Raw genomic sequence first — 23,799 nt, 5'->3', positions numbered from 1 at the left:
AATGATCCCACGCAAGCTCCAAGGTATATATAAAGTACCGCAGCACAGCAATCCACTACTTGTAACACTGTTTACATCTTGCTTCCCTGATCATCCGACTTAGGTACAATGTCCACTCTCGCTACCCAAAAGGCAACGACGCAGACCGTGCTCGATGCATACAATGCATGGGACATGGAGAAGATACTAGCTTTTCGAGCGCCAGACTGTAAACAACAAGTCATTCCTGCATCCATGGGGCGACCAAGTATGAGCAATGGCGAATACCGCGAACGCCTAAAGCAAATACTGCCATGCTTCAGGAACTTCACTGTAAAGCACACGGCGTATTGCCTGGGAGACTTGCAAGCGGCTAACGTCGTCCTAGGTTACCGTTCACACAGCGGTGCATGATGCGGACGCGCACACATGTATCATGCATGCGACAAGTACGGCCGATACTGACATTGGACCATACGCAAACGAATACGCACTAATTTTGCATTTCACCGAGGATGGGAAGAAGGTTACCAAATTTCTGGAATACGTAGACTCGGCTTATTCGATAAAATTCTTTGCGGCGCTGGCGGCGGCGGGACTTGGAACTTAGTGGGACTGCAGAATGACGATTCCAGACGTGGCTAGATCATTTGGATATGTAGCATTCGCTGTGCTCTACTACATTCAACCTCGGTCCAACCGCGGTTCAACCGATTGTCACCTACCTTGTCCCTCCGAAACCATGCTACCGCTTCTCGAAATCACCTTCAGGCTTCCCCGGTGAATGTGTTTGCACATGATTGTCAAATTCTTTGCCCGAGAATTTGCCCTCGCGAACTTTGTTCTGGTTCTTGTGTGCCGCGATGCTGTGTTTGTTGACGCTATCGCCATGGCGGTCTTCAACGGGCTTGGGGACGTCGGAGGCGTAGGCGGATTCGTGTTGGTGTCCCGGCCGAGTGGATTTACTGTGATCCGGGGGGCTGGGAGAAGTGGAGGAGGCTGGAGAGGGTGAGGAAGCCGGGGAGGATGAGGAGCTGGTGGTGTAGTAGAGGGCCGCGGCACCGACGGCGGCGGTTGTGGTGAGCCTTGGGTAAGTCAGCACGGTGTGTGTCGTTTGAAGGTAGGTAGAGTAGGAAGGCGTGTCCAGTGGGTTGTCCAGCGGGTTGTCCAGCGGGTGTTGGGATGCAAGTTGCGGCGCGATGAGAGTTTGTGATGGGATCTCGACTACTCACCACGTCAATCGCGAAGATACCTTCAGTGTTTCTTTGGTGCGCTGATCATAGTTGGTCGCATACTGCCTCCTCGCTGCTAGACAGACCTGGCGCGGTGCGCGGGATAGAGCTCGTAGTGACATTGCTTTTATGGAAATTATTGTGGAAAGATTGGAAATGGTATACAATGAGCCAGATCGTCCCTAGTAGAGATTATCGCGTATTGTAGATTGTCAATGGCCAATTTGGTCGCAGATACTTGGGTATGTATAAACGGTGTGTTGTTCGCGCGCTGCAAGGTACGCTACCTACGTCATCGACGTGTTTACGCGCCTGCTTTCTGGAACGCCGCGTCTGCAAACGTCCCTGGCGTGCGTCACCATCACGGCTATCATTGGTGGAACCCTGCGCCTTGCTACTGCGAGTCGTGAACGAGTGGTTGCAGATCGTGTATGTTTGTAGACAGATGGCGTCTCGTGTCGAAATTCCTACTTTACCCACAGGTCAATGCTGGAAACAACTAAAGCGCGCGAAGAGGCAGAGGGGGGTGGGCAGCACTAGAGACGGTAAGGACGAAGAGCACCTAGATATACAAGAATGCCTATGATATCAGATCTATTAGTCGATCGTGGCTTAACGCCTTGTTTGTAATTCCTTAATGGTGTTGAAACGGGGACCGCCGGGAGTTTATGCGTGGCAGCGCTACCCTGTAAGCCCTAGTCTCGAACGTTATGTACATCTCTCGAATCGAGCGTCCGCCAGTTGAGGCTCTGTTCTTGTTGTAGATTGTAGCAAAAAGATATCAAAAAAATCATCTCACAATTGTGGAGAAGGATATTTTGCATCCTCCGGGAGTCGAACCCGAGCCAATTGCTTGGAAGGCAATTATCCTACCGTTGGACCAAGAATGCTGGTTGGTAAGATAGTGGAGAGATCATGGGAGAAATCTATATCTCTACACCATTGCACTGTGGGCTGGGGTCACGATGCTCGGAAAAGCGTTGACGGACGCTCAAGTACCACAGCTGTGGGCCTTTTCTCAATACCAAGATGATCCGGTTCCAATGCTCGGCCACGACATTACAAAGAGCAACCAGCAATCACCTACCCCCACATCACAGTAGACGAGATCCTGTTGTGGAGAATCAAATAAAGGTGGTATCGTGTGCGTCCAAAGGGTCCTCCATTGAGGCATGCCGACGTGTTCAAGGAGTGCATATGCTCTTCGCCTTTCAAAACATTCCCAGTGAAACCTGGATTGACAGAATAGTTATACAACACCAGCTTCTCTTTACTCAGCTTAGAGGCGCACAGCTCTTTCTAAGCTTGCAGGTCGGTATGCGAAAGTAATGCCTGTAACGACAACATGGGCTGGATCACTTAGGGAATAGGCAACTCGAATGGATCCTGTTTCTGGTCAGTCGTGATGAATCAAAGCTCATGTGCAACGAGTGTGACTGTCTCCAGAGTGTAGCTGTAATGTCTAGCTTACACGTCGACGGCGGTGGTGGAGTGTTGGTGTTTCGATCGTCCACGATCGTCATCCCGCTGGACCCTTGCTTAGTCTGCGATTAGTTGTCAAACGACGTAACTTCCACCACCCCCCAGATCACGGCTGGTCACGCGGCTGCCTAGACATCAAATCTGCATATCAAGGTTTCCGCGTGTGTTAAGAAGATATCACAGTCGCCTCGTCAGATACCGACAACCTGCGCGCAATGACTGAGCCAAACTCTGCCCCGCACGACGAACGCGACCCCGCGGCCACGGCCGACGCGAACGAAACACGCGACGACGACAAAGATGGGCACAAGCCACGAGACAGCAGCGGCTGGGACGGGAAGCTGCGCATAGACAAGATGACTATCGGCGACGAACCTAGAGATCCACATGCACAGGTTGTGAGCGACCCGGAAGTATCAGACGATGAGGGCCCGCCCCCGGAACAGTTGGCCGCAGATGAGGATTTGCTCGACGATACGCCGGAAGACGAGGATGACATAGAGATTGTCCACTCCAAGATTTCAGACATGTCGGCATTACGGTTGGAGCGGTTCAAGCAGATGAAGGTATGCTATCGTCTGCGTCGTGAATGAATTTGCCTAATGTCACAGCGTCTTTGCTTGCGCCAAAACCGCATAGAAAGCATCGCGATACCCGAAGACGTCGCACCCACTCTCACAGAAGTCGATCTCTATGACAACCTGATAGCGCATATCAAAGGGCTCGATGCCTTTACCGAACTCACGTCGCTCGACCTTTCCTTCAACAAAATCAAGCATATCAAACGGCTAAACCATATGACCAAGTTGAAGGACCTATACTTTGTGCAGAACAAGATCAGCAAAATAGAGAATCTCGACGGGCTATCGAATCTGCGACAGATCGAGCTCGGCGCAAACAGAGTGCGAGAGATTGAAGGGCTGGAGACGCTGACGGGGCTGGAAGAGTTGTGGCTGGGCAAGAACAAGATCACTGAGATCAAGGGTCTGGATAGTCTCACCAACCTCAAGATCCTCAGCATACAGTCGAATCGTCTACGCTCGATAACGGGCCTGGAAAAGCTCGTCAATCTCGAAGAGCTGCACATCTCGCACAATCTCCTCACCGAGATATCAGGCCTGGAGAACAACGTCAATCTAAACGTCATCGACATCAGCGCGAACCCGATCGAACACCTCACCGGGTTGAAGGGCCTTAAACACCTCACGGAGTTCTGGGCGAGCAACTGCAAGTTGAGTGACTTCAACGAAATCGAGAAGGAGCTGAGGGATAAGGAAGAATTAGAGACAGTCTACTTTGAGGGTAACCCACTGCAAAGGTCACAGCCAGCGTTATACAGGAACAAGGTCCGGCTAGCGCTACCACAGGTTGTGCAAATTGATGCTAGTAAGTCTCTTCCACTTCTCGGCGTTTCCAAGAACAGAACCTAATGCCACGACAGCGTTCGTAAAACAAGTTTAGGTGGACAGGTCTCGAAAGAGATATGGGAGTAGAGGCAAGGCATTTACATGGCGCACTGGGAAGAAGCTACAGGCGTTCAGGCAAGCGTACATGTGGCACAGAGACGCGGTGATGATACCCAATAAATGCATGGTATTGTTGACTGGATTATTGCCCGTGCAGTTCAAGAATGACCAACAACACAACAGGCACGACGCAACGGGTCGAGAATTGATGAATGCAAGGTCTCTGAATTCTGCTTACTTGACCAGACAATCTAGACGACTTTCGCCTCTGAAGCCTGCTTGGTATCTATAACATTATTTATCTACTCTGGGACCCAGTCAGGACCTTCCGCCTGGTAAAGCATCGGCTTCGGGTTAACGCAGAGCTTTCCATTTTCATTTGGCAACCCATCGACACTGCGTACGTTGAAAAACTCACTTCCCACTGCACCTGTGGCCCAGAAAAGGTTAAACGGGTCAAACTTGCGCTTCGCCTCCAGGAGACGCGGATAAAAGCTACCCCAGAACGACCACTGGAAATTAGGTTCAAGACGATCTCCCTCCGAAAGGTAGGATCCGGAGCCGGGCGTGATGTCGCGCCACTTCTGCATGACGCCGTAGGTCATGTTGAGGCGCTCCTCGATGATGTCCGCAGCTGGATTTGTCATGTTGAGAACAGTGCCGGTGATAATAAAACCAAGCATGTTGCGCCAGGCTGGGTTGACAGAGTTATCAGGGCGTCCACCCTTTTCCCAAGATGGTGCCATGTTGTAGCCAATCAGCGCCATACCTTCATCAACCGCCCCCCAGAGAGCTTCGAAAGTCTCATCAAAGATAGATTCGTTTGCCCAGTTGGAACGAGGGATCATACGCGAGGTAGTGGCGACGCCATTGCTGTTGACACCTTCCACAGGGAAAGAGCCATTATAGGCATCGTAGAATCCGTTATATTGTGTCCATTTGGGTTCGACGGTGATCCCGAGTGCAGCCATATCCTTTACCCAAGGGTCAACAAGAGCTTTGGCTTCTTCAACAGTTTTTCCGGGAGCGAAAAACGGCGACATGTCCATCATGATCGAGTCTGGCGACGGAAATACCTTCCAATACGCGTAAGTATTGTTGTCGGCGTTCTGTGGAAAGTACTTCATGTATGCCTTTAGTCCTTGCTTGAAGGCGTCGGTGCTGACATTCTTGCCTGTGGTGACGAGCCAGTTGGCGGAAGCGATAGGTTGATCCGGGTGCATCTTGACGGTGACCGAAGTTACAACACCGAAGGTCAGACCTCCACCACCACGTAGTGACCAGAACAGCTCAGGGTTGTTGTTCTTATCAGTAATCACATAGCGACCATCTGCCATGACGACCTCCATGGAAAGCACATGGTCAGCGCCGATGCCAAGGGATCCCGATAGAGGCGAGTGGCCACCACCTTGGATCCATCCGCCCATCGCGCCGACAGTAGGGCCTAGACGAAAACAAAAAGTCAGTATGCATCACACACAAGTATTGTAGGAAGCAGATACTGACATTCGCCTCCCATGACAGTACCACCAAAGTCTCTCGCAGCCGCGTAAAGCTCAAAGCCCTGAGCACCCGAGCCAGCTTTGATAGCAGGACCAGAGTAGTCATCCGACTCGTAATTCTCAATGAACGCGATGTCTTTCAAGCCATGAGTCCATACACTAAGGGAGCCAGCACCACCACTCTTCCCCTAGATACTGTCAGCAAAACATCGACAACTTGAAGGCGAAGAACATACGGCAAAATCTAAAGGTGGGTATACGAAGTCAGTACCCGTCTCACATGCATCTCGTACAGGGACATTACTAACCATGACCGGTGTTACGAACGACGAATCGGACGCCTGTGTTTCGAGCAAAGTTGAGTGCCAGCTGAATCTGGGCAGTAGTCGAAGCATTGACGACGTAGACAGAGTAGCCTCCTTGGGCACACTGTTTGCTGTTGTATATCTGAGGCGGTTGGCATGTACTTCCTTGGTACAATGGACTCAGCATCTCAATGGGGTCATCCAGCCTGGTCGTATATATCAGTCAACAAGTACTTGAAGGTAGTATGCCATATTTGACGTACTGTGAGAATGGATCCGTCCATGACTTGGTCATAGCATCGCAAGCGCTCCGGTCGATGCCACCTAAAGTACTGTTGTAACAGATGTGTGCCTGTGGAAGAGGCTTCATCAGAGCACCATTGGTGACATCATTGAGTGCTGACCAGCTTGCCTCCGCTGGCCAATCTTCGTCGCCAGGGAAGACTTTGCATTCGCGGCCGTTGAAGGTGCTGTCTGTGTCGAGCACGACGTCGCTAGCAATGTTGTGCGAAGCGAATTGGAAAAGAGACTTCGCGTCAGCTGGTACTGAATCCAAGGCTTGCTCGATGGTCGTGTCCGTCAGGAATGACTGTTCCCAATCGAAGCGAGGAAGGGTACCGTCAGTTGTCTGCTCGATGCGTGCAAATTTGCCCGACTGGCGATCGGCAAGACGCATGGGAGGTTCTGCGGAACGAGGCGCGAATCTGGCTGCAGCAGATGCTACAAGGAGCGCGCTAACAAATGAGGAAACCATGGTTGCGGGTGTTGAGCTGCAATGAAGATACAAGAAGTCTCCGAGAGCCCGGAGAACGGAAAAGGAAAGCGAGAGAATGAGGCTATTTGAAGAAGACAAATTAAGAGTCGTATGCCGCCTCCGCCACTGGATTGACTGCCGAAATCTCGCTCGACCACAACTGACCTCGATAGTAGTACACGATTCATGTTTCGCCTCACAGCAAACGTGCGGATTCTACGGGTTTTGTGGGGTCTGACCTAGATTTGGGTAACGGCCCGTGGTGCCTCTTGTCTATGCCGGCGTTACGAACCGTCTTCACCATGTGCAAGAGGCACAGTCCTAAAGATGTGCGAACAAGCGTATGTATCCTCGAAACCATGTCTTAATATAAGGTGACGCATGGATACAGAAAGCGCAGCCCTCTCGTCAGAATAAATTGCTCGAGGGTCAGACATGGGTGGTCGCGAACTTCTCGGAAACCCCTCCAGATTCAGGTGGCGGGATTCCACTCACTGCGTAGGCGAGCCGTTGATCAGGGTTCCGACAATCTCCGCATGGGTTTGTGATTGTTCATTGACCAATGTGATCAGAAATCGCTACGAAAAGAGACTTGGACACCGTGCTTGGCTCTACTGCCACGGCTCGCTTGCATGCATCCAAGAGGCGGCCGAAGGTTCTGTATAATGTGAGAAGGCTCGGGGAAACGGCATGGCTGCTCGATAGGATCAAGGAAGCAACGTGAAAGTGAAATCCACGAATACATGATCCTGAACATAAGGAAGAGACCCACTATAAGAAAGGTGGGGTTTATTAAAAGGATTTGGCGTCAACCGTCACCACCTGGAGATGCGAACAACTGTTCGTAAGGTTCCCTAGGTTTGTCAGTTTAAACCCGATTCGGTTGTTTCCTCTCTGTCGTGGTTTCGTATCATTCAGGACCTTATTCTATTATATTCTTGTGAGCAATTGTCCCCGCCGTCGACAATGTGGGTTGGAAATTAGTCTGACTGTCTTGCGAACTAATAAGCCAGTGCTTGACGCAGGCGTGCGGCACGGGAGGGCCGAGGAGCTGACCCGCTGTTCGATAACCCAAATAGGAATAGCGTTGGCTTCGGATGCGGTCCGAGGCTTCGATCAACAGCTAAAAACTTCCGTAATCGGTGTATCTTTGCGCCAAAGCCGTCAATGAGGTTCCGTTGCTAAAAACATGTATTACGTGTCTAACGAAAGAGCGCTTGAGAAGACAGTTTTCGAGGCTTCTAATTTCTAACTTAACGTGCTCCAGGATGTCGCTGCAACAGAACCTTAGAACCCCTGAGGCTCGGCAGCAAGGATTTTGTTAGCAAGAAGTCACACTGCGTTAGATAACAACGCGGCTCGCAATCGAAGCAAAGGAATGATCTGCGTACTTGAGGCACAGTAATCTTCGTCAATCGATTCGAATCAAGGCATACCTATCTAGGTACTTGAGCCGCGGAAACGATGTAGGATGCGTATGACATCCCAGTGATTCATTTCACTCGTGCCGCCGTGGCATTGGTATTGCAAGTCACGCTTCATGGTATTGAATCCACAAAAACATCGTTATATGTTGATGCAGTCGGCTGGTTCAACTTGATCATAGTCTCTCCCTCCGTATCCCGATCTACACACTTGTCAAAACGACACGGCAGTCATGAATTCACCCTCAGATTCAAGGCAGCTTGCTATTTTCACCATTACCATTGTCTTTGCTTCTATTAGTACTCTTCTTGTGGGCGTACGACTGTACCAACAGTTTCTAATCAAACAGTTCCATTGGGACAAGCCGCTCGAAAGCCATCAGGCTATGCAATATATAGCTAACAAGATACTTAGATGATGGCCTCGTATGCATGGCATGGGCATTAGCAGTTGCGCAAGCGGGCGTTTTTCTCAAGTTCGCCGTGTTGACGAACCAGGGACATCACATCTGGAATATCCCTACCCCCACAATCGATCAACTCGTCAAGGCGGACAAGTGGAATATGGCTCAGTAGCTCCTATACAACCCAATCCTTTGTCTTGTGAAAACATCGGTACTAGTATTTTTGATAAGACTGGGCGACCAAAGAACTCTGGTTTATTGGAGTTTGCATAGGCTCTGGTGGTTCAACATGGGCCACATGATATCCGTTTTCTTCGCCGCTTTGACACAATGTCTGCCTATTCACATGTACTGGAACCACTACTACACGGACGAGACTATAAACGGCAAGGTTGTCAACCCGAATTATCAGTGCTACACCATGGCCGCCTTTTCTCTCGTCACTGCTGGCCTCGCGATTCTGACGGATGTCCTCATACTGCTCGTACCCGTAGCCATGATGTGGAACTTGCGCATGGCACTCCGCCAGAAATTCGCTGTCAGCGCCGTACTCTCTGTCGGCTGGATTGTAGCCATTCTCGACATTGTTCGGGTTGAAGTTTTCTATGACTTTTGGTACCCATCGAGTACCTCCAACGACCCTACGTACAAAGTTTCCATTACCCTCTCCGGCATCGAAGTCAACGTCGGGATCATGACCGCCTGCGGTCCCGCGCTTAAAGCCCTAGCAACGCGATGCGTACCGAACCTTTTCAGCTCCAAGAGCACCACACAGACGAATGCATACCACACACGCGAATACGAAACGAATTCAAGTGCTGGCACAACAAAGAGCGGCCGCTTCGTTACGACGGCGCTCCAGCCACGCGACAACAACAGTGATAGTCAAGCGCACATCGTGCGCGATAGCAGTTCGTATACAGACAACAAGAGCATAGAAGCGCCATCGATAAAGGAAGCGGCGGCGGTACCAAACAGCAATACATGGACGACCAGCAAGGGCTGAGAGTCACGTGTCGAGAAAGAGGAAATACATTTATGGACTCTGGAAAGCTTCCCAAACAGAACAACAAATGAGAAAGTACCTTTACCTCGAGACAGAATTGTGAATCCTCAAGTACTTGGATTATAGAACAGGTAATTCTCTACAATCTTAATTGTGAACATAGAAAAGCTTTCAAGTATTGTGTGCACGCTTTCGCAAACATTCTCATAATGCCCCACTCCTCAGTGCGGAGGAGGATGGCTTGATGTATAATACGCAAGCTTATTGGAAAGTACGGGAGCTACTCCGACACTGCATGCAGCTTGGAGATTTTGAAGGAAGAGGAGACGAACTTCTTCACAATCCTAGCGCGGTGATCACTTGTGCTCTGATCGGAGGAGCTTGACAATGACACCGGTCAGCTGCTCTTTCACAGCTCATCCCCTCAGCAACACCAACAACTGCGAACTAACTGACATGCTGAAAGGGAGCCTCGCTATATCAATACTATTAACGATGAGTGGGAGATGGGTAAGGCCGACAGCAGCGTCAATATCGTCGCATGCGGACAAGTTATGCGAGATCCAAAACTGCATATACACAACTTCTACCTTGGTGGTGAGCTGAAAGAATATCGTTCTACCCTCGCTCTGGACTTAACAAAAGCACTTTTGCTAAGTCTCACTAGCATAATTCAGCTGTTGAGACGTTTATCTGTATCTGCCCAGGTGTTCTGAGGACTTGGTCAGGCCCCGCAAGTATACTAATGTGAGAGGAAGATATCATGCATCCGGATCCACATCTCTAGGTATCAGTTGTCACAGTCAGTACACACGATGGGCAGAGAAAGCTTAATCCCCAGAGAGCCTCTTACCTGGATCTATAGTTGCACACCCGCTTGAAAGTTGCTTCGCACCTACCATGTAAGATTTGCTTTTTCCTTCACATCGGAGCGCATTGCCTACATCAATGAGATTGTAGCATTTCATTGGTAATGATGGTCTACATTCAGAATGTTGCCTCTTTTACTTCCTAGGTATCATATGCATATGCCACGTCAATATCGTCTATCGCCAGTTACTGCTTCTTCCGTAACTACATAAGCCTTTCCATTGAACCCAAATTTCTTAACTCCAAAAGCAAATCATCCAAGCCCAGCTGATCACTACTTCAGTTACGTTCTTCCAGTTCTCCGTCGCTGCTGATATACCTGCTCAGCAGAGTGGTACCTGGCCTGATGACAGACAAATGCGAGGTTGCACCTAAAAGCTCGCATCGCCATTGATCTTCATGTCATTCACACCATTGGCGATACCTTCCGCACTGAGGCCGTTCGCCGCACCACTCTGATAGTCACGAGTGATCTCTTCAAGCATACCGGCACTGGCAGCGACGAAGCCCAAGTAAGGCCTGCTTGGGTCCAAGACGCGGGAGAGGTATTCCGGGTGGAATTGGACACCAACGAACCAGGGGTGGTCCTTGATTTCAATAACCTCCATACGTACACCAGCGTCGTCTTTGCCGACGAAGCTCAAGCCACCCTTTTCGAGCGTCTCGATGTAGTCGGGGTTGACTTCGTAGCGGTGACGGTGACGTTCAAGAATCTCTTCCTTGCCAGCGTATAGAGCGCGGAGCTTAGACCACTCGCTACCCGGCTGGAAGAGAGTCGGTCGGAGACCCAGACGCATCGATGCGCCCATGGTCGTCTTGTCGACCTCCGGCATGAACATGATGAGCTTGTTCTGGGCATCGCCGTTGAACTCCTCGGAAGTTGCGTCCTTGATACCACAAACGTTGCGAGCGTACTCAATGACGGCGATTTGCATGCCTAGACAGACACCAAGATATGGCTTCTTGTGCTCACGCGCCCAAGTAGCTGCCGAGATCATACCCTCTGTGGCACGCTGACCGAAACCGCCAGGCACAAGGATACCAGATGCCTTGACAACCTCATGCCAAGCCTTGTGGTACTTTTCAGGGTCTGTCTTTTGACACTTAGGCTCCAGGTGATCTGAATCAACCCAGCGAATGTCCAGTTTCCTCCTGCATCGCATCGTGGCGTGTTCCAACGACTTGACGACTGACAAATACGAGTCCTGGAGTTCAACGTACTTTCCGACCAGTGCAATCGTCACCGGGTCGTGAAAGCGACTGTCGTGGCCTGTAAGCGACTGCCATTGCGCCCAGATATGGTTGCCCTTCTGCAGCATTGAGGGCGAGATAGAGGTCTGCTCAAGAGCAAGGAACTGGCGGACCATGGGGATCAATCTCTGTTGCTCGAGAAGCATGGGTACTTGGTAGATGGACGGCATGTCACGCACAACCAGGACTTGTTCGTTTTCGACCTGGCAGAAGTGGGCAATCTTCTCGACCGCAGAGGCTTCGAGTTCGCGTTCGCAACGGCAGGCAATCTAGAACAGTCAATCATTTACTCACAACACAGGTGACAGTGCACTCCAAGGACAGATGCGCCAGCTAGTCGCCAACACAAAGGTCTTGGAGTTGCCCAGCGAAAATGTACGCACCAGATCCGGGATCAGACCGTTACTCCTCACCGCCTTGATGGCCTGCTGCGTAGGCTTCGTCTTCTGCTCGCCGTGAATAACAGGCACATACGAGACGTGAATCTGCATAAAGTTGTTCTTGCCCGCGCGTCTCCTGAGCTGGCTCATAGCCTCGATGAAGGGCATGCTCTCAATATCACCCACAGTACCTCCCAACTCGATTATGCAGACGTCAGGCTCCTCGCCTGAGTCATCGACGGGTATCCGCGCGACTTTCTCGATCCAGTCCTGAATCGCATCGGTGATGTGTGGGACGACTTGAACGGTTTTACCCAGATAGTCGCCCTTGCGCTCCCGTTCGATGACGTGCTGGTAGATCTTGCCGGTGGTGATGTTGTTGTCGCGTGTGAGGGTGATGTTGAGGTAGCGCTCGTAGTTACCGAGATCGAGGTCAACTTCGCCGCCATCGGAGAGGACGAACACTTCGCCATGCCTATAGATAGTTTAGTTTAGATATAGCAATCATGCTGGCGAGGCCTACTCCTTCGGGTTCATAGTCCCTGCATCTACATTGAGGTATGGGTCGACCTTGATCGACGAGACGTGCTAAGACGTCAGTATGGTCGGCAGAGCGCGTCAGTTCGCTGCACTTATCTTGAGACCGATCGTCTTGAGCAAGAGGCCCGTAGACGAGGCTGTGACGCGTCAATTAGCAGCGGTACATAAAACGAAGATTCCTGTGCATAAGTTGCTGTGCAGTGGTGCAGTTCGGCAACGCTCTAAGAGCCATGATCCTAGAGAGGATGATGTGCTCTGCATAGACCACAAAAGCCCTGCAGACTCGAACTCGCGTGAGATTTCTCGCGCACGTCACAAGAGCTTACCTATGATACCCTGTGTATACGCATTAGTGGTGATCAAAGGCGCGGCAACCTGCAGCTTACCTTCCCCACGCCGCTGATGACGCCGCCAGACACAAGCACGTATTTCATGATGTTTTGCTTTTGGTGCCTCAATCGGTTATGGGGAAGGGGAGGGAAGGAAGGAAAGCTGAGATTTTGCACGCGTTAAGTTGGAAAGAAAATCGACGCATGGACCATCTAGCGGGGCTGATCCCCGCATTAGCGTCCTCGAGGCGTGAGGCTTGCCTGGCGACCATCATCCTTCGGCGAATCTTGACCTCACAGCTTCATTGATGAGGCATAATGCTGCTAGCCTAGCTAGCGTCACTTTGTGTTATTTGCAAATACGAGCTATCAGAAATGGTATCGTGCTCCTTTCCATCGAATATCAAATGCATTACAATATAGCCGCCGCACCGAGTCGTCCGACCCCTCTTGTATTGCGCGAACGCCATGCAAACAGCCTCGTCGCCACCAGCTAGAAAATTAAGATGTAGATCGTCCGAGGGAATGTTGTTGGTTCATCATGTCGTCAAGATGCAAGTCGGTATCTGCGAAAAATGCTCCAGATAACCCAGGTAGCAGCCCACGCCGTCCGCTGTAGTTGATGCTTGTGAGAAAAGTAAATGCCGTAGAGGTTATGTTCAGATAGTTATTCCCTGCGCCTCCGCTTCAACTCATCCTCCTCTTTATTATCGTGCTCTTGACTTGCGGTAAGTCGTTTGCGCGCCAGTGCTTTCTCATTGCCTTTCTTTACTTGGATGTTGCATCCTTGTAACTTCAATGCTCGGGTAAGAGCACTGCTTGGTCTCATGCCAGGAAAGTCCTTGGCCGTATAGACGGTGAAGACGTCGCTCAAGACTTCGGTAAGTATTGGCGAAAAGCCTCCCACGTGGAGGTTCATCGGATCGATACGCATTAGGACGAATCGAAGTCGGTATTTGCCATGTGTACGACACGAAAGGTCTGGAAAGCAGAAGAAGCAACCTTCGGCATCATGCTCATCCTTTGCTACTGATGGCGATGCCACGAGCTGACCCATTAATCGCCGCGTCGTTCGCCTGTCGGGCTGTATGAGCGCTGTCTCTTCGTTCGTCCCCTCGGCATTCCAGAGTGTGCAATGAACCACGTTGAGCGAGTAACGTAGTTCTTCTTGCTCTGCGGCACCGGTTTTCGGATCTGTTACAAGGAGCTGGATGATTGGCGGTGGGTCAATTACCCTTCGGTCACGTTCTCCGAACCCACATGCTCGCGCGGCGATGGGTTGTTGCCGCACACGAAGTTCGTAGTTCAAGTTTCTGTATGCGTCAGTGGGAGATCGCTTACTTGGTCAGTGTGGAAGTATCCTTACAGCTGCTCGTTGTATACCGGCTGTGGTATCGAACCTGGTAATGGAATTGCTCGATGCTGTTTTTGAGGTGGAGGAGCCGTTGCAGGCGGCTCCGAATACGCAATGGCACCGAGTGGGGCTGCTATGGAGCCTCGATGTGATTGTGAATGCTGGCGGGAACCTACGGATCCGCGGAATGGAGTACTACTCGATGCATAGCTCGGTGTATACCCAGGTGACGGCAGTGGAGGATATGACCTTTGCTGCGAGGCCTCTACTGGGGATGTGAGAGATGAGTATGGCTGCTCGTGGTGTTGACTATGATGGTAGTGCCGGGGTTCCTCGTAAGGATAGCGGTGTTCTGTCAATCTCCGCGGTCCTCTGCTGTCAAACTCGGAACGTGGTGAGATGGAAGGGCCATATTGCTGAGGCGAATATGGAGGGTCTGATCTGGGTGGGGTGTAGGGATTTGAATGTTGTAGTAGTTTCTCAACAGGAGCTGCTGATCTATGTACGGAGGGCGGCTGGGGGTAGTCTTGTCGCGGAGGCAATCCAGCATGAATCGAGGGCAGTTGGTTGATGGGTGAGCGGAACTGGTGATCGGACCGGGGTGGTACAGCGTCTGGTGGGATCTCTAGCGGGGGAAGTCGGCGGTGAGAATAGTCGAGGAAGCCAGGGGGCGAGAAGATGGGAAGTTTCTGGGTCTCAGTCATATCTGGAGCAGGATGAGAAGTTGTTGTCAGAGGGAGCGACGGCGGCGGAGGAGGTGGAGGTGGTTGGGACATGCGTGTATTATTATTTGGCCGGGCCAGGACACGATGCACGAAGCCGCATTGGGATGATGTTTGTGTTCAGTTCGGAGGCTCTTTTCAAATTGGGAGCAGCAGGGAGTGGTGCAGTGTTGGACAAGACGTCAGGAATGGGGGCACTGCCTCGAGTGTGGCGGCGTTGGTAGTTTATAGTTTAATGTCCCTTGTAGGCGACCCTGTACGTATCTGGATCGCCAGCAGCCAGATCGACGGTCGGATGCTTGGATTCAGCAATGGCGACGTTGAAGTGGAGGCGCTCTGACGCCTTAAAACAACGGGCGCCCGGGAAGAGGAAAGGATGCAGACGGGGGTGGGCCCGCAGCACCCTGTTCACTCGCAAGCCTCACGCCAACCGTCAAGAGTAGCCGGCTCGGAGCATAAATTTTGACCAGGACAGCGATAAGTGCAGCGATGAGTGCGTGGATCCGAGCTTGGCGGGCAGCTGCTAGTCCCCAGGTTTCTGACTTGGGTTGGTGCAAGCGATATGAAGGCCGGGAGATGGGCACTATGTACAGTACAAGCAGGTGATTGTGTGGAGAAAGTAGTCATGTATGTTCCTCATGGTCTAGGGTTTAGGTGAGCTAGTCGGTGCATGTGGTCTCTGCGGCAGTCCACTCTGTCTTCTCACCGCGTTCGCAGCCCATGCAGCTGGAGACTTTGGGACGCGACTGGCTCAGGACTCGTGTCTAGCTCCGAACTGGCTTCGCAGTATTTTCGTGGGGCGTCACCGAATAGGCTGGCGGCCGGGTAAAAGAGAGACAAACAACGGCGTCCCGGTTTCGCAGGCACGTCTGTTTCGAATCAAGACAGACCAGGGTGTTGCACACTGTGACCGGGCGGCAGCCAATATGGAGCAATATGCCAGATATCACGTAACTCGGTCCATGGGCGCTGGCGAGCGGAGGGTAGCATCGCGAGCGGCAGACGCTTTCACATTCGGCGAGGGTCCAGATAGAGTGAAGGAGTGGCTGCAGCACGAACCTGGGAAAGGCTTGACGGGCCCATCTGTCAGAGCGGGCGCAGGCCAATGGCGAGGCTGGAGGATTGCGGCTAAAAGCGATCTGCCCTGCGACGCCTTTCTTGTCCGTCTCCGCGCACCCACTTGGAGCGGGTGGGGTCTGCTGCCATGCTGGATGAGCTATAGGTGGCCCAAACTCTGGTGGTGGTGAACCCAGTCAGGACGGCTACCGGGCTTTTGGAAGACGGCTGCCGTCTCATGCGCCCATCAATCAGTGACATGAGACATTGCCTCCGCACCTGGCTATCGGACTCGATAGTCAACGGGCACGGCCGCCCAAACGATGTCGGTGGCTTGCGCTTGCCCAAGGTGGGCGACCGTTGTCGTTAACAGCAGACATTAAGACACACATACATCGCTTCCATGGCTGCGACGCGAATCACGGCGGTTCGCTTGCGGCGCAACGGTTTGAAGAGAGTGGCAGGAGATTGGGAGAAGCGTCATGGGGTGTGTGTTGTTCAGCGGGTGACTTGGGCATGGTATGCGGCAGTTGCAACAGTCGCTGCTACCATGCAGACTGATAATATACAGTGTCAGGCATAATAACCACCGACCCAGCCATAATCAACCAGACTTTGTGCATCGTCTAGACAAAGGCTTAGAGTGCAAAGTCGATTGGCAGTGCAGATGAAGTTGATCTAGATGACGCCTATTTGCAAACCTCGGAACGCTCATCGCCTGAGTAACAGAGTTGCAATGGCACCCTGGCAGACGGCACCTATTTGGAAATGCTAGCGCCGCTCCTCCTATTGCCTCCTCTACTCATTCAGGTAGGCTCCAACTCTGATATTGCTGCCCGCACGGATCCAGCGTACCTGCGCTGCCCCCTAGCCTAGCCGCGTCCGCTGTGTGCTACCTCGAGCGGGCGCATGTCTGCTTTGACACACTCCTCCTTTTCCTACCCCTCACCTCCCATCGCAACATTGCCTTCGGTGAATAGGTCCGCCAATTGTTCGACCTGGCACGTGTGGCAGCCAATCGTCTGCCCGAGCACCTGCCGTCTCTGAGTTTTACGCGACTTCCCAACCTGCTGACCACTCACCTCCCACCTCGCACATCTCTCACCGCCCGTCCCCCCCCTCCAGAATACACACCACGCTGCTGCTCGACGGCGCATGAATCACGTCGCCACTCATCCACCACAGGGCCACCAAGAAACTCCCCGGTCGCGATCGACACGCAGCCTCGACGGAGCCGTCATGGCTACTGAGTTTGGCAACTACAAGGGTAGGTGCGAACCGATCTCACCAAGACGGGCTGTTGGCGTCCTGACATGTTCTCAAAGCGGCGTCTACTCGGCAATTGCTGCCTTGCTTCGACTCGTGCTGACTCGCCTGCAGATTATAGTGGGGTGTCAAAACTGCCTGCCTCTGCGACTCACCTTCTTGACCCACGTCTAAAAATCCTGGCTACGCTGATCCCCGGAATCTTTGCCGCCAAGCACTGTTTGGACATCGGCTGTAATGCTGGCAGCGTCTCAATCCAACTATGTAAGTGTAGGAAGGATACCCCTGCTACCTCCTGCAACCGACTATTACCACGTCTTGTCGATATTGATCAACTTGCAGCATTCGATTTTCAAGCGGCATCCGTCACGGGCATCGATATCGATCCCAAGCTGATTGCCCAGGCCGAGAAGCTCCTGGCCCTGCGTGCTTCCCGTGCGAAACCCCCCACGAGTGGCTCGGCACCCGTTGTCGACTACTTTCCTATATCGGCCGTGCTCACTCATGGATACCGGATTGAACCGCAAAACAAGGCTGCGCATAGCGCATCCACTGTGTCAGCTGCTTGGCCGCGTGTAACCTTCTTCTCTGCAGATTGGGCCGTACCCTCAGCCCACGACGTCGAGGAGTCATATGATGTGATCCTGGCATTATCCGTCATTAAATGGATCCACCTCCAACATCGAGACGCTGGTCTAGTTGCGTTCTTTGAGAAGTGCGCCTCGTCGTTGCGAACGGGTGGATACCTCGTTATTGAACTCCAGGGCTGGGACTCATATCAGAAGGCCGTTCGCCCAAACCACTCTCCGCATTTCCAGCAGGCTTTGAAGGAGCTCGAGTTACGTCCGGAAACTTCATTCGACACTCTCCTTGCGAACCAAGGCCTACGGCTCTGCGCTTCATCAGATGCACTTCCTCGTCGCATCAGTGTCTATCGAAAAGCCTGAGCACTTTTTGAACATATCGGTAGGGTTGAACAGTCTACCACCAGGATCACGTTTCATCGCCTTCAAGTACCCAATCTTTAGCATCGGGAATTACCATTTCATCTTGCTCGGGAGATGTTCAACACACCCATGGCATTCCCCACTTCGACTAATCGTTACACTCTGGCGCACGGTCACTCTGCAATTATTATCCGTCCCTTGCCGTATCAGCGCCTATCGCACCTGGGCTCTCTATTCTGTTGGTTGGTAAATTTTGGATTGAGTATTGCTATTCACGAGACTTCGACCACTATCCCAAGCCGCGGTCAGTTACTACAAACGGCTGGTCTGCGCTCCACTTTCTTGGGGTTCTCCGGGCCTGAACCCTGCATGCCGATCGTCCCTCCTCACCATTCCGGGTTCCATCCCTCCATGCATCGTACGATTGCGGCAGCTGTGTAAGTAAAGATCGACCAAATAACAGGATTTTCAAAGTTTCGGTCTGGATGTTCGCCTCAATATCGAGATATGCAGCTATAACCTGGCCTTGGTAGTAGCAGCGACCACGAAAGTCATCTCTGGCAGGCCACGCTGGAGCAGGTATGAGGTCGCGAAACCTGCATTAGCCGCCTCACTACATAATCCGCAGTACTAACCAATGATGGCTCGGAAGCTTTTCGGCACATACCGGATACCCAGTTCTGTGGTTCTCCAGACCGTAAGTCACATGTCATCCACTAATACAAACCTTATCCCACACCGGATCTCGTGCAGGCCGAGATTTTCTACTATACTATCATGTCTACTACGAGCCGCACCATCCCTCTTTACACGTCATTTCCTAATGGCCGGCTCTAGATGTTTCGATAATTGTTGATCGCCTTCTGGTCGAGATAATGTGACAAATGCTAGATCACTGAAAGGCAAGTTCGGCGAATCGATAGTACCATGATTTAACCTAGCCGGCCATCGGCGACCGGTTATGAACATCATAGAACCTGGAATCGTCAAACTCTCAGTGATAGGACGACTGATGATCCTGTAGAAGTGGAGACGCAATGTGACCTTCTCGTCACAATCGAACTATTTCCGCTTTCGTGACTTCATGGACACATAAATCTCTCAAGTTTCTTCCTGTTCTTCCTGGTTCTCCGCGACTGCCGCAGGGGTTCGAGCACTTGTCTTCCCTGATCAGCATGTAACGAAATACAGCTCGCAGATACTGGAAAAGCTGGCTGTTAAGAGAGCTCGCCACAGAAAGTGCCGTACGTTACTACAAATCTTGATCAAACAAATGGTCTACTACCGGACCTGCACTGTACCAAGCCTCACCTGTTAGACGCGATTGAACTGGGATCTCGTTCGAAGAGCAGATCCCATGCTCTGCAAGATACATCTACCAGTACATGAGTGCATACAAACCCAAGACTTGGAATTCTAACCACTATTTTTGCTAGGAACACCTTGCATAAGCTCAAGATCTCAAGAGGTGCTTGATCTCACAGTTGGAGCTAACTCTCGTAGAAGATTGATACTGCACAGCCAGACCAATATCCAGTTTCAACCGCATTTACTTAGCCGTACAGTAACAGGAGCTTGCTTCCCCGAAAGCTGTGCCATAGAACACCATTGCAGCATCTTATGAACTATCAAGTCCACCGCAGCAATGTGCGGAGACACGATCTTGTCTTTGCCATGAAGAAGACGCCGATGATGCACTCCCCTGCCAACCGAGCAATCTTCTGACTATTGTCGTCAGCAAGGCTAAGCCTATCGGGATCCAGCATCTATGCTTGCTTGCGTTGTACGGCGGCCAACATGGCCACCGATAAACGCACCGGCAGTTTCTCTCTAGCCGAGAGGGTAAACCACCATGGATGCTTTTATGCCGTGCTCGAGAGTGTCAGCTTTGGCTAGCCAACTGCAGCGTGGTATATCGATCGTGAACGGTATCGCTGTTCGTGTTCTTACGATCGCCAGTTCATTCAGTGTCTACTGCGCTATGCATGGCATGCAACTATCGAGGAAGATTGGTCGATACTGAATACGCCCTATACAGTGTTTGCGAGACTGGGGAATGCCGACTAAATGGGGCGCTCCACTGATGGACAACGCATCGACGGATAACTGCTTCGTGGACACACCACGTCCCGCACAGCAGCGCCTTGCACAAGTGATGCTGCCCAAGAGCATGTCGTGAGCTGGCTTTGAGTGACAACACAACCACTGCACGTTGCGCTTATCTCCTCAACTTGAACATTTGATGATAACACACAAAGAACAACGTGACGGCATTGGAAAACCATTGTCAAATGCAGGTCGCATGTGCAGCAAGTAGGGCGTACTACGATCAGCCACCACCACTACCTCCCACGTTGTTTTGTTTTCGTACTCGTTGTGGTTGTGATGCGCTCATATTTGCCATCTTCTCAGCAGGTCTTGCAGCTACTTCGATTACGTATGCCAGGAAAGCCCAATGACACCGAGCGTTCATGAATCTACCAGGGGGCATGCAGAACATAGTTTCTGTCGTGAAACCTTCCAGCACATCGCCCTTGCCTTGCCACGAACACTTGCATCTTGCTCCCGAAACACGAACTCGACATCGGCCAGTATGTTCGAAGGATTGCGCTGCAGGGAGCGCGAATTGACCATTTCCTGCGTTTCCTCGACGTGTTCAGACGGGAGAGCATTGTCGACGCTCTAAGTCGGCGAAGCGCGGGGCTGGGAAATAGCTTCTGGCCACCTCACCTTGCCGCATCGGAGACTTTTGTACCTTCGACAAATGCTCCTTCTTCCCTTCCCTGGGCTTCGCAGGGACCGAACGCAAGGCGATACTAGCGAAAGGACGATCCCCGTCCTTGGTTCGCGATGGCAATGATGCATAGCTGCTGGACTTTCTGCGGTGGCGGAACATCTCAGCTTGGATGAACATCCACTTGTAACTAGGCGGGAAGCCAAGCACTGCACCATACGGGCTATATAACTTCAAGCAGCGTGGAAGTAGGTCTCACGGGATTCCTGTCGTCCCTTCTGACGTGTACCGGACCACGATTCAAGCAACGTAGCTTGCGCCGGAACTCCAGGTTGAGCCGAACAAAAAGCAACCATCTTCTCTTCTCTACCAAGCTGCGACAGCCAGGTAAGCATCAGAAGCGCGCGTAACATCAATGTGGCAGCATGTGTGTTGTTCACGCCTCAGCTGCTGAGGCGTTAAGGAACGGGCGTCGTATAGGTCGCTTAGGGGGTATGAAACGGCTTCGTGCTGACCGTGCGATAGGCTTCCTTGACGAGTCTCGCGCGGGCGCCTCTCACGATCCCTCTTGCAGATCTCTGGTTATTTGACATCCTGCCGAAGTCAGACGTAAGCCGGATCCTTGCTTTTGCCAAAGCGAATGACCTTCCGAGCTTGGTCACACAGAGCTAGACAACACTCAACACGACTCGGCATCTTGCCGGAGCTACGGAGATCTACTACATATACATACGCCATCGAAAACCACTCGTAGAACAAAGCAGACCGACGCCGAGCGCTGATCTCCGCTTACCGACCGCGAGCGCATCGAGCGCATCACCGAGGCCATGCCACCCGCGAGCTCGTCCTTCACGCCCCTCAATATCCAAGACAATGTCGTACCAGAGTGGCTGGATGCCTTCACCCTGACCGCGCCCCCAAACACCGATCTATGGAGGAAACCACCATCAGGGGATATATCGACGGCTCCAATTCTCTACACCGCTCTGCGCAACCCTTTCATAGTAGCAGAAGTCACAGTTTCAGCAGACTGGGAGCTCGAATGGGACCAGGGAGGACTGGTCATATTCGCGGGCACACCGCCAGGGCAGATGCCGGTAGCAACAGCAAACGCGACAACGACACTTGAGGTCCCAAATGTTGCGAGCATATGTTTGAATGATAGCGCGGCCCCGAGTTCCGCCATGTCACTCTCGCAAACCTCCAGTATTGACGATGTTGAGAGGTACAACACCACAACTTCACAAAGCCCAGCAGAGGATTCAGATACCAGGCCCCAGTTAGAGCGTGGCCCTCCACCACCGTATGTTGCTCCTGCGCCAGCATCCAAGTGGGCCAAAGTTGGGCTTGAGTTTTCCAGCAACGCGTGTCATGCCAGTTGTGTGGTCGCAAATGGCGTAGGTGCAGACTGGTCATTGAGCGCACTCCCACCCCATCAACAACGACGCATGGACTTGCGAGTCAAGATTGAGCGCATCGGTTACGCGCTGTGGGTCTCATACGAGGATGAACTGTCAGGCTGGAAGAAGCTGAGAGAGGTCACCTGGTTCTTCTGGGGTGTGGAAGACAAAGCCGTACGCGTTGGCGTTTATGCGAGCCGACCTGCAAACTTTGGCATCTCCATGTGGGACCGAAGACACGCTGCAGGACTGAATAGAGGAGACCGAGATCTTTGTGTTGAATTTGAAGGTTTGGAGATTTTCTAATCAAGAAAGAGACCGCCATGTTTAAGATTCCGTCGCCATGTCTTCTTCTCTTTGATTCATCGCCGCGTTTCTCAGCTGTTCATGCGGTTTAGGATATCTGCGCGTGGTTTCTCTCCTTGCTTCACGGACTTCTTTCATCCCTCCATCTCTAATCATTCTAATATTATGCGCGTCGTGATCATTTTTACAATTCATTTCTTTGTATCTATTCGCTTTTTGCCGCGTACGGCGTTGCTTCGGCGCTTGCCACAATCTTCAGCTCGTAACGTTGCACTCAAGCTGTGGCGACTCTTCATGCACTGCCACCCCTCCTATTACATATCGTGTCCATCTCACCGCTTCTTCGTATCCGCTTATTGTTGTTTTACATGATGGATAAGGATGAGCGCTGGTGTGCCATCTCATTTCTGACTTTGTCATCATCTTCCACCCTTGTTCATTATCTAGCATCTATCTATCTACATAATATCACATTTATTCGGTATTATCCTAAGCATGCACCCGATTTTAGTATGGAGTGAGCCTCATGCAGTGGTGTAAGTTGGATGTGCCTTTCGCATGTGTGATAATCATGTGAACGCGATCCTGCGAAGCAGGCGCGTTTGTTTACTGAGCTCCACAACAACATCATACTCCTTACGGCGATAAACGCTCAGAGATGCAAAGTAGAATTGAAGAGAATGGCAACAGTCATGATGGTCAGATGTGCACCAACGACAGACACAAACGTTGCGTGCAAACAACGAAGCTCATCTTTAGTCTTGCGACTCCGAGAAACATGCTTCATCAGCAGACTAGAAGAACACAAGTTCCGCCTTAGACGACGCCACAATTTGACTCTTGACATTCCTTTCGTACGAAGATCTTTCACACTCGTCCACTCGCCACTTCGTCTTAGACGCAAGTTCTGGTACTCCCAGCTATCGCAATGTCCATGGAACTCCTGCTGCTAGGCCTACTGCTATTTGCAGCTTGTGGAACTAGTTGTACTCTAGTGGAATCTCAACCGGTTGTTTCTGCGGACGGAAACTCTGTCGAAGGCTACGCCACACGATCTTCAATTAAAAAACACGCTTCATTACCTCGGCGC

At 51.7% G+C, this 23,799-nt stretch overlaps 9 protein-coding genes and 1 non-coding gene across 10 annotated transcripts; 5 read left to right on the top strand and 5 right to left on the bottom strand.

The window, feature by feature from the left end:
* Positions 1-108: 108 nt before the first annotated feature.
* Positions 109-589, top strand: J4E82_010568 (uncharacterized protein; the record flags this gene model as incomplete). Its single annotated transcript, XM_051736779.1, has 2 exons — positions 109-312; positions 368-589. 2 exons carry the CDS (start codon positions 109-111, stop codon positions 587-589), a joined length of 426 nt encoding a protein of 141 aa, XP_051583476.1.
* Positions 590-724: 135 nt separating this feature from the next.
* J4E82_010567 (uncharacterized protein) lies at positions 725-1,333 on the bottom strand (the record flags this gene model as incomplete). The annotated part of the gene is made up of 2 exons (XM_051736778.1): positions 725-1,013; positions 1,212-1,333. The coding sequence occupies 2 exons, from the start codon at positions 1,331-1,333 to the stop codon at positions 725-727; spliced, it is 411 nt and encodes a 136-aa protein (XP_051583475.1).
* A 697-nt stretch (positions 1,334-2,030) lies between these two features.
* J4E82_010566 lies at positions 2,031-2,101 on the bottom strand. The gene has a single exon. It is a non-coding gene; the product is annotated as a tRNA-Gly (tRNA).
* An 807-nt stretch (positions 2,102-2,908) lies between these two features.
* Positions 2,909-4,154, top strand: J4E82_010565 (uncharacterized protein; the record flags this gene model as incomplete). The annotated part of the gene is made up of 3 exons (XM_051736777.1): positions 2,909-3,259; positions 3,305-4,079; positions 4,135-4,154. The coding sequence occupies 3 exons, from the start codon at positions 2,909-2,911 to the stop codon at positions 4,152-4,154; spliced, it is 1,146 nt and encodes a 381-aa protein (XP_051583474.1).
* Positions 4,155-4,461: 307 nt separating this feature from the next.
* Positions 4,462-6,720, bottom strand: J4E82_010564 (uncharacterized protein; the record flags this gene model as incomplete). The annotated part of the gene is made up of 5 exons (XM_051736776.1): positions 4,462-5,603; positions 5,666-5,849; positions 5,898-5,905; positions 5,970-6,172; positions 6,230-6,720. The coding sequence occupies 5 exons, from the start codon at positions 6,718-6,720 to the stop codon at positions 4,462-4,464; spliced, it is 2,028 nt and encodes a 675-aa protein (XP_051583473.1).
* Positions 6,721-8,837: 2,117 nt separating this feature from the next.
* Positions 8,838-9,554, top strand: J4E82_010563 (uncharacterized protein; the record flags this gene model as incomplete). The annotated part of the gene is made up of 1 exon (XM_051736775.1): positions 8,838-9,554. The coding sequence occupies one exon, from the start codon at positions 8,838-8,840 to the stop codon at positions 9,552-9,554; it is 717 nt and encodes a 238-aa protein (XP_051583472.1).
* A 1,241-nt stretch (positions 9,555-10,795) lies between these two features.
* Positions 10,796-13,029, bottom strand: PYR7 (CTP synthase; the record flags this gene model as incomplete). The annotated part of the gene is made up of 4 exons (XM_051736774.1): positions 10,796-11,944; positions 12,059-12,530; positions 12,579-12,643; positions 12,982-13,029. The coding sequence occupies 4 exons, from the start codon at positions 13,027-13,029 to the stop codon at positions 10,796-10,798; spliced, it is 1,734 nt and encodes a 577-aa protein (XP_051583471.1).
* Positions 13,030-13,591: 562 nt separating this feature from the next.
* Positions 13,592-14,982, bottom strand: J4E82_010561 (uncharacterized protein; the record flags this gene model as incomplete). Its single annotated transcript, XM_051736773.1, has 2 exons — positions 13,592-14,237; positions 14,291-14,982. The coding sequence occupies 2 exons, from the start codon at positions 14,980-14,982 to the stop codon at positions 13,592-13,594; spliced, it is 1,338 nt and encodes a 445-aa protein (XP_051583470.1).
* A 2,387-nt stretch (positions 14,983-17,369) lies between these two features.
* Positions 17,370-18,269, top strand: J4E82_010560 (uncharacterized protein; the record flags this gene model as incomplete). Its single annotated transcript, XM_051736772.1, has 1 exon — positions 17,370-18,269. The coding sequence occupies one exon, from the start codon at positions 17,370-17,372 to the stop codon at positions 18,267-18,269; it is 900 nt and encodes a 299-aa protein (XP_051583469.1).
* A 3,561-nt stretch (positions 18,270-21,830) lies between these two features.
* On the top strand, positions 21,831-22,709 carry J4E82_010559 (uncharacterized protein; the record flags this gene model as incomplete). The annotated part of the gene is made up of 1 exon (XM_051736771.1): positions 21,831-22,709. The coding sequence occupies one exon, from the start codon at positions 21,831-21,833 to the stop codon at positions 22,707-22,709; it is 879 nt and encodes a 292-aa protein (XP_051583468.1).
* Between the last annotated feature and the right edge of the window lie 1,090 nt (positions 22,710-23,799).

The sequence above is a fragment of the Alternaria postmessia genome (assembly GCF_024291825.1).
Source record: "Alternaria postmessia strain BMP 2775 chromosome Unknown scaffold_132, whole genome shotgun sequence".
NCBI classification, from domain to species: domain Eukaryota; kingdom Fungi; phylum Ascomycota; class Dothideomycetes; order Pleosporales; family Pleosporaceae; genus Alternaria; species Alternaria postmessia.
This window is presented reverse-complemented; position numbering and strand designations above follow the sequence as displayed.